This window comes from Aulonocara stuartgranti, assembly GCF_965226115.1.
Source record: "Aulonocara stuartgranti genome assembly, chromosome: 11".
In the NCBI taxonomy this organism is placed as follows: domain Eukaryota; kingdom Metazoa; phylum Chordata; class Actinopteri; order Cichliformes; family Cichlidae; genus Aulonocara; species Aulonocara stuartgranti.
This window is the reverse complement of record NC_138947.1, coordinates 11,751,959-11,761,238: the sequence shown is the minus strand read 5'-3', so window position 1 is coordinate 11,761,238 and position 9,280 is coordinate 11,751,959. Positions and strand designations below refer to the sequence as shown.

The following is a 9,280-nucleotide window of genomic DNA, read 5'->3' as shown; positions in this document are numbered from 1 at the left end:
GTTTATTTATTCACCAAATACAACTGCCAATGGAAAAATCCCTGTTGGATGGAAGATGGAACTTTCAGAACCTGCACCCAAGATGAAAAGAAACCAATCGAGCTAGTTATTTGTGTCCGATACTGCACAAGGAAGGTCTCAAATACAACTTCCTAACCTAGAGGATCCGTCAGCATCTGGAAATACTTTGATGGGGACATGAAATCAACCACAAACATATCTTTATGTCCATTAATAGCTTTTAATCGCTGTGAAACTTAAACTAAAATGATCAGGTAAAGTTGCTGGATACAACAGCAGACATGTAAATCCTTCCACGTTATAAATCTTGCCATATTATGAAGAAATAAACATAATTAAAACAAGGACAGCAAAAGACTGAAAACCCAGTGCATGAAAATATATATTTTTTTCAAAAGTACATGAAATCAACATCTGGACAATGACCCCTGTGCATGTAGTACAGAAAGATGAGAAGACAGACTTGTTGCATCTCTTATTTGTAATACCTGGGCGGACCGTCATTGTATCGGGATGGACCTGCAAAAAAAGCAAACTATTAATAAGTGGACAGCAAAGAATGATGCCACACACTCCTTTGGAGTCCTTCATTTAACAGTCCTTGATATTTGAGCCATGGATCCGTCATAAAAAGTCTGGGAGAAGGTGCATGTATACCTGAGAGGCCACCTGAGAATCGGTTGCTACTGCTTTGCATTCTAGGGGGTGAAGAGAAGTTTGTGGAACTCAATGATAAGCTGTTGGGCCCCTGAGGAGGAAACAGATGCCACAAAATAAATGTTTTAATCTGAGGGACAAGTGAAACATCTGAAAAAGTAAATCTGGTTTTGCTCATCCTTTCAGAGCAAAGGAAACCTAGTGCACACAGCTGAAATGGTTAAAATTAAATTAGAACTTTAGTACTCAGCTCGCCAAATAAGGTTTGAAGGCTGATCTTTAGTGTTTGGTTTCAAAATTATTTCTAGGATAGATACTGTTAAAAAAAGAAGAAGAAGCAACAACTCAAAACACACCCCTGAAACACTCCTGAGTCGATACTCCATCAGCACATCTGTTAGTTTCTGCGTCACCTTCAGCACCAGCTGGGCATCGCTCTCATTCTCTATCCTGAAAGTATCCTAAAAACACATTTTGTAAAATTACTTTCTGAATATAAATATGAATATAAAAAAAAAAAGAAAAAAAGATGCTGACTTTAAACCTATTGTAAGAAACCTACCAGGTATGTGAGCAAAGTATGGGGAAGGCTGCTAGATTCTGGAGCTGCCCCCATTAATCCCGGCCTGTCCATTGGTCTGTCCATCAAGCTACTACCCATCCGGTTGCCCTGGTACTCGCCTGAATACATTTTGTTTGGACGTTCATCCAGCAGTCCACTCCTTCTATAGGTGTCTCTTCCACTACCTGAACCGCGACCCATATTATCCATGAAATTTCCCCGATCCATACCAGAGTCAGAAAAGTCTTCCCTGGAGGAGTAGCCTCCAAAGCCGGACTCCCCAAATTCATCTACGGGATAATCAGGATGAAACTCCCCTGGGAATCTTGATTCAGAGAACCTGGGACCTGTGAGATTCAGGTTTATTACATTTCAGTTCACATATTTTTATTTTAATAGAACAGAGATATTCATGCACACTGAGAAAATTAATGTCAATCACAAAGAACTCGCCAAAGGGTGGCCCCATTTGTCCCATTCCTGGAGCTGGTGAAGGCCCGGCTTTAGGAATAGCAGAGCCTGTGATGGAAGGATGTGTGAAATTAACAACTAATGCGAAATAATGGAAATCTTTTAGTGTTGTTGAATGCTAAGCTAAGCTTTGACCCCAGCTAAGTAGGAAAAATTGTTATTTATTTTTTAAACTGAGAAGCTGATCTTAGTTTTTGAGAACTTAAAAACATTGGATGCAAACAGAGCAGAATAACTTACGTAGTCCTTTAAAAGCAGGAATGTCAAAGGGCTCCCTGAGGATCACCTAAATGTGACAACGGGAACAGAAAATGATCAAATCCAACATATTGTTAAGTGCACCCACCCCTCAAATGTAAACATGGGAGACTTTTAGCCCCATCTGCAATATAAAAGTTTTATGTGGACCAAACAAAGATGAAGTTATCTGGCAGTACCTTGGAGACAGAATTTGAACTTTTGTCTAGTAAGAGAAAAGTAAAAATCCCAGAGCAAACACACCAATTCAGCAGACCAACATTACATATAACATAAAAACTGAACTATCACAGGTGTAGCGCTCACCTTGATTTGTCCCCTCCCCTCCGTCTTTTCAAATTCAGCCGCAGCTTCTTTAATGGATTTTCTGATAGCAGGGTCTTTCACGGCATCTTCCTCCTCATGCGTAATCTTGTCAGGGTGGGTCTTTTTCTGTGTGAAAATCAGAATAAAACAATGCAAATGATTCTGCAACCTCGTGTGCAGACTTTGAAACAGACAACACTCACCATGTATCTATAGCAGTGTTTCCAGCCTTTCACATGGTCAACAATGTCATGCTGCAAGCTGGCCATGGCGCACAGTTTGCACTGGTAGTGTGGAGGGACAGATTTACTGGGGCTGCGGTACTCCCACACATACTGAAGGCCTGCAGACACAATGATTATTGATTATTCACTTCTTTATGCAAGAAGGAGAGGAGGTAAAGTAGATAGATGTGAGGAAAATCCCTACGCTGCTTACCAATCACACAGTCTGTGATACCCTTCAAGATTTTGTTGAGCGAGGGCACAGTATGGATAGAAGATCCTTTGGAGAAAACTGGGAAAACATAATAGTGGTCAGCATTAAGTAGAGGCTGAATTTATAACTAAAACAAGACATATCCTGAAAACTAGTAAAAAACTAATTGCAATTATACTGTACTGTTTCACAACCTGCAATGTTTAATGGACTGGAATTTATTCCAGATTTTACATGGATGGATCAACCCAAACTTCCCATGTGCGCTTGGGAGAAAAAACAAACAAACAAAAAATAACAGGAGCTCTAAGTTAACCCCCATTTAGGCCCAAACTGAGCTGCAGAACAACACATCCCGTGATGCACTGCTTCTCACCGTGCGCAGCCGCAGAGCGGTAACTTCTGTGTTGCATTCACCAAAGCATTCCTTTTGCAAACGCACGATAAAATTAACACATAATTTAAAAACAAAGTCAAGCCAGTGTAACACAGGCAACTGGTAAAAAATTGATATTGCATTCAGCAGTATTAAAAAGAAACAAGTGCATTAAAACTTAATTAGTAACCAGTGCAGATGCATGGTAGCATAAGCCATGTGTCGTGCGCTTTTAAGGATAATGGTGCTGCTCTTCAGTGTAGCAACATCTTAATGAGACTGGGTTGGGTTGTTATTAAAATTATTTAGAAAACGTCCAAAAACCATTCCGAAAACTGGACTTCTAAATAGGAAACTTTTAAGCAGGAAATGTTTTGCGTGAATACTTTTGCAGTGATCTCCAAAGACCAAAACAGTAGACTGCACCACATAAGACTCACCACCCCCATCCTCAAATCTCTGAGGTTGTGAGCCTCACTGAGTGGTGAACATGCCACCACACGTGACATGAAGCATGGAAACCAAGGTCTCAAGCTTCAACTCTCAACACTGGAAGTGGCACCGTGTGTAAAAGGACTTACCTATATCAGCAGAATGCTGCAGCTGCCTTCTCTGTCAGCAGAGGGAATAAACCCACGAGAAGGAGAGAGACACACAGGAAATTAGTGACAGGATGACACTAAGCAGAGGACTGAACTCCTTGTCCAGGTCCGCCACACAACCATTACGTTCTCATCCTCTTTGACGCCTGCATTAAGCAGTGACAGTCACAGGAATGTGTATAAATGGTGTCTAAATCCTCACCAAGTGAGAATGTAGACCAGCAACAATTTGTTACTACAGGGAAGAAACTGGGTTGTTACACCTGCCGCAGTGGCCGCACTGAGGGAGGCTGAGGTCAAGACCTCAGCGATCTGACAATGAAACTGGTAGAAGAGAACATGCTCTTCTACCACCGTGCACTGTGGTCAGTGTGATGTGTTTGAAAGCCCCAAATTTGAGCTTGACAGACAACAGCAAACAGAAACCCTTTGGAAACAACTAAACATACACCCCCTTCAATGATAAGAGTGATGTCAGCTGTGTGAAATATGGAGGTGGTTCCCGTTAGAGGCAGGTGCTGAGGTGGACGCCACTTCATTTGAGGATACCTACTAATAAAGAAAACATATTTCCAAGCATACAACTTTCTTCAAGATAAGCAAAAGGAGATAAGACAGACATAAGCAGCCAAAAATTGAAGACACTGAGTTTAGATTATTGAAGTTAAATATCTAAGCAGAAATGTAAATAATCACTGTAATTCCTGCAGTGATTTACTGTTTTGCAGCTAATTTACATTTTAAGTAACTGCATGTTACTGATAAACACCAGGAGAGTGTGGTTTGGAGATAGAAATCCAGGACTGAGGGTACTCTGCTGTAAAGTACTGACTTCACCAGTGGAGCTTTGTTCACTGGTGGGAGATCATAATTTTTGTAGCAAATAATGAACTTTTGAGTTTTTAACCTCATGCACAGTGGTTGTACAGAACGGTGACGTGTCTACTACCTGCCGTTTAATTGAGCAGTGATGTAACAACGTCTCTTAGGGAAAAACTGGACTGGATATGTCGCCATTGACTTTAAGTCCTCGAGGATTTGAATCAGCAAGTGATCCGTGACTACCACGTTTGAATGTGACAGCGCTCAGTAGTAAAAAATGAGTGGCCTGCCATGTGGTACCGTTTAAGAGAAGCCAGTTTATCTCACTTTAGAATATATTCGGAACACCAACGTGAATAAAACCAGTGTTAAAAACAAACAAACAAAACAACAATTCTTTAAACCACAACAGGTTTGACAGGCCGCAGACGTGAGGCCAGAGCCAGTGAATATTGTCTTCAGTAACAAGACTGCAAATGAAGCAGGCCTGATGGCACAGGAGCAAGCAGGAAGCCCACAAGTTCAGGGCTGCTGCACCCCGGCACTCCATCAGGTACCACAACAGCAAAATTTGGGGAGGATGGGGGGATATTATAGGAAATCCCACATTTTTACTTTAGGTTTTTGATACTGCACACTTGGGCTCATGTGGCACTGAAGTAGAGCCAAGGACTGACACTTACCTTTGGATTCTTCTTTGGATTTGGGGGCCCACTTTGTGGTGGAGGCTGGTTTCCTGAATTCTCATCCTCCATTTCCTCAGCTTTGTCACTACAAGACAAATGATGTCTTATTGCTGGTTATCAAATCATTACACATACTAGAACTAATTGCACAGTTAAAACTAGGGATGCGTGCAACCAGTTGACTAATCGTCGCTGTGTCACTAGTCAACATTAAACATACTCGTTGTTTAATCTAATTGTTCTAAATTAAATTTTTTAAGTGATGCCCAATGCTGCTAAATTGTTATGCAGCCATCTGTCACTAGATGGAGCATCGGTGTTGAAAAATGCCACAAATCTGTTACTCTAGGTCTGATTTTTTGTTAACACTATAATTGTTAATTCTTTTAAAGATGAAAGAATGAGACTCCAGATACAAGTGGCAGAAATGCGCTTTCTCTGAAAAGTGGATGAGCTTTTCTTTAGTGATAGGGTGAGCAAAGTAGAGCTCTGAACTGGGAATTTTAATTTACTAAAAGCTGCTGATCATAGAGGTATGGGACATGGGATTGTAAGAGATCGGATAAATAACTTGGAGCAAGCCCATGCAAGCACTTATATGTGAGAAACAATATTTTAAAGAGGACCAACATGCTATGTAGCAATTTAAAAGGTTATATGATAATTCTTCCAACTATTTCTTGGGAATCAACTGGTACATGGAATCAGCAGCATTGTGAGCTAACTGCAATTGTAACAATTATGTTTTTCTCAGTCCAAAATACACTATATGGACAAAAACATTTCCTAATATACTATAACACCACTGCAAAAGTCAGTTTGTGAAATTTCTTCCCTAATAGATATTCCACAATCGGTGACCATGTAAAGTTACAGAGCAGTATCGCTGAGATGGATAGTGTGTAAAAGCCACCAGTGCTCTGCTGACTCAGTAACTGCAGAGCTCCAAACCTCCTGTGGCATTGACATCAGCATGAAAACATTGCCCAAGGGGCTTCATGGTATAGGTTTTCCATAACTGAAGAGTAGTACCTCCTAATTCAGATCAAGGTAATGGCTCAGTCAAGAGTAAAAATATAGAGCAACCTGATTGCAGCTACTAAAAAACAACCAAACAACTAAAACCTTAACACCGCATGGTCGATGTATTAAATATTTTCACATTCTGCAAGTTGTGGTGACTAGATGCCTGCCCAGAGTTGCACACCCACAACTACTTTTGACCACAAGGTGACTGCACAGGTCTGATAGAAGGAAACCTTTCTGGAAACAGTCACACTCTTATTTGGACTGACAGTAATTACTCTCAGAAAAACTGCTGAAGCTTTACAAATAATTACCATTTAATTTATAAATGCAGACAGATTGGCAACATGTTGCCCATCACTCTGAATGAGTCTGTGTCAATGAGCACAATTCGAGGGTACTCGACATAACTGACTGCAAGCTGGTTGTAGTCTGCTTATATTCTTGTTGGAAAAAAAGGTTGCTGAGTATAAATGTAATAGTTAAATGTGAATTTGTGCCCATGTTTAGGCAGATACACGATTTTCACGATTTCCAACAATTTACCACAGTTAACTGCTGTGTTATAAACAAATTGCATGTAATCAGTAATAATTGACAAAATGAATAGCAATACTTATAGCAGGTTTTAGTGACGCTGTTGTATGTTTATACAATCTCAGTAAAAATTAAATGAAGTGAGATAACTTCATTTTGTTGGATAAAACATACTGACAATCACAATAGTATAAATACTCTACGCGAGCACTCAAAGCTCTTTTACACAACATGCCTCATTCACCCATTCAGCACTTTTTTCTACACCTGCTTTCTGTCCAACATACACACACATTCAAACTCAAATGAACGCATCTGAGAGCAACTTGGGATTCACCGTCTCATCTGGCATGCAGATTGGAGCAGCCAACCTGAGTAGATGATCTCCTCTACCCTCCTGAGCTACAGCCACCACAAAATATGGTGGCTGCATTAGTACTGTGATAAGATCACGGGGACTTCACAAGGGTGAATACTCAAATCTTGATGTGTTAATCACTCGTCCTCGGATCACACTATATGTTGTAAGATATGTAACGTCTTTTAAAATATGCAAATCTATACTATATTTTAGAGTTTGATAATGTTTATCTGATTGCAAAAAACAAAAAGGAGAATTTATAAATTTATAACATTTTCTCTAAGTTGCGACTTTCTGATCCAGCCAGGTGATTAGCTGTTAAATTTGTTTTGGGAAACGTGCTACACCCCATCTACATGTGCTTTCGAGGACTAGCCATTCAAAACAAAGGGCAGTATTGTTACTACAGACAATACTTTTTAAACGATCTTAGATTTCTTTTTTCAATATTTTAATAACTTTATCAACGAAACAGAACAGCAACAGTACTGGTGAAAACACCACCGTTATTGGACTCATCTCGAACGGGGACGAGTCTGCCTACAGGAGGGAGGTTGAACGTCTGGTGTCCTGGTGCAGCCACAACAACCTGGTGCTGAATGCCCAGAAGACAGTGGAGATTATTGTGGACTTCAGGAAGCACACAGCCCCACTCCCCCCCATCATCCTGACTGACACCCCCATCACCTCTGTGGACTCATTCCGCTTCCTGGGTACCACCATCACCCAGGACCTGAAGTGGGAGCCCACCATCACCTCCGTCATCAAGAAAGCCCAGCAGAGGATGTACTTCCTGAGGCAGCTGAAGAAATTCAACCTGCCAACACGGACGATGATGCAGTTCTACACTGCAATCATCGAGTCCATCCTCACCTCCTCCATCACCGTGTGGTACGCTGGAGCCACTATCAGGGACAAACAGAGACTGCAGCGTGTTGTGCGCTCTGCTGAGAAGGTGATTGGCTGCAGACTCCCATCTTTGCAGGACCTGTACACCTCCAGGACATTGCGGCGTGCAGCTCGGATCTCAGCTGACCCTTCTCACCCTGGACACAGTCTGTTTGACCTGCTCCCCTCAGGCAGGAGGCTCCGGTCCATTCGCACCAGAACCTCTCGCCATAAGAACAGTTTCTTCCCCTCTGCTGTTGGACACATGAACAATAACCATATGACTGTACCCGCCACTAACACATGACCCTACGCTGTGTCACTGCATCATTCCATGTTTGGCACTGATCACCACCTGCACTCATGTATATATCTTTCAACGTAGCACTCTTAATTCTTATTCTCATGTATATATCTCATGTATATCTCATGCACATATCTTTCCACGTAGCACTTTTAATTCTTATCCCTACTTTTATTTTTTTCCATGTCTATTTAAGTGCTATTTATGACACTATGTTTGCACTGAAGCACCGCAGCAATTTCCTAATGTTGTAAACCTGCTCAATATTTGGCAATAAACCCCATTCTGATTCTGATTCTGAAAAGGTAGCAGCGTAGGCGGAAATAAATCTAAGTAATACAAATACAAAAGAAGAAAGGGCCACCTTTAAAAAAAATCTTGTAATATTGAAAACTCAGTTTTAATTATCTTATATTTGTATTTAAGTAATTCATATCTATTTTGCTTATAATTATCATTTGAATGCAGGAACAACAACGAAACAGGGAGTCTCAAAAGTGTTGTCTTTTAGTTAAATATTATCACCAGAAACACAATTTTCTGCAGTATCGCCCAAACAAACTTCAATGCGTCGTAGTTTTATTTAAAAAACAAAAAGATTTAAAGACGTCTCGTTTCTTTAATCATCAAATGTTAGCGCTGTTAGCTGTGGGAGGGCCACAAGCAGAGCCTTAATTTACATAAATTATTTGAAAAGAAAATGTGCCTGTAAGACACATCTTAGCGACCGCAAACGCCACATATGATAGCTATCCACATAACGTAATCAAGTGTATTATATTATCAAACTTACACGAGATAATTAAGTGCAAACCGCGAGTTCCTCCTAGCTCAAGGTGAAAGGAGAATACAATACAAACCGAGCTTCGGGAGAAGATTGTAGTCTGATGAACTCGCCGGTTAAAAAAAACCAAAACCAAAACATGATGTAGCGCTATTTTGTGTCCGCGCTTCACAGAAAGACC

At 40.7% G+C, this 9,280-nt stretch overlaps 1 protein-coding gene across 2 annotated transcripts; it reads right to left on the bottom strand.

Moving 5' to 3' along the window:
- Positions 1 to 221: 221 nt before the first annotated feature.
- Positions 222 to 9,210, bottom strand: LOC309718093 (uncharacterized protein). 2 transcript variants are annotated; one of them, XM_082553090.1, is made up of 12 exons: positions 9,109 to 9,210; positions 5,197 to 5,284; positions 3,671 to 3,701; positions 2,714 to 2,791; positions 2,479 to 2,618; positions 2,276 to 2,401; positions 1,952 to 1,997; positions 1,694 to 1,759; positions 1,241 to 1,587; positions 1,035 to 1,139; positions 679 to 769; positions 222 to 540 (listed from the first exon to the last, which is right to left on the bottom strand). In XM_082553090.1, exons 2-12 carry the CDS (start codon positions 5,266 to 5,268, stop codon positions 497 to 499), a joined length of 1,146 nt encoding a protein of 381 aa, XP_082409216.1. In that variant the 5' UTR covers positions 5,269 to 5,284; positions 9,109 to 9,210; the 3' UTR covers positions 222 to 496. The 2 variants fall into 2 exon arrangements, with proteins under 2 accessions (XP_082409216.1, XP_082409217.1); XM_082553091.1 differs by lacking the exon at positions 9,109 to 9,210 and adding an exon at positions 7,997 to 8,565.
- Between the last annotated feature and the right edge of the window lie 70 nt (positions 9,211 to 9,280).

What these genes read in the sequence shown, in the direction of transcription:
- LOC309718093 (XM_082553090.1), bottom strand. Translation starts at nt 5,268, where the DNA reads ATGGAGGATGAGAATTCAGGAAACCAGCCTCCACCACAAAGTGGGCCC. An exon ending in ATCCAAAGAAGAATCCAAAG is followed by an intron (nt 3,702 to 5,196) that starts GTAAGTGTCAGT and finishes CTCTGCTGACAG; the next exon opens with AGAAGGCAGCTGCAGCATTC. An exon ending in TATCACAGACTGTGTGATTG is followed by an intron (nt 2,619 to 2,713) that starts GTAAGCAGCGTA and finishes TTGTGTCTGCAG; the next exon opens with GCCTTCAGTATGTGTGGGAG.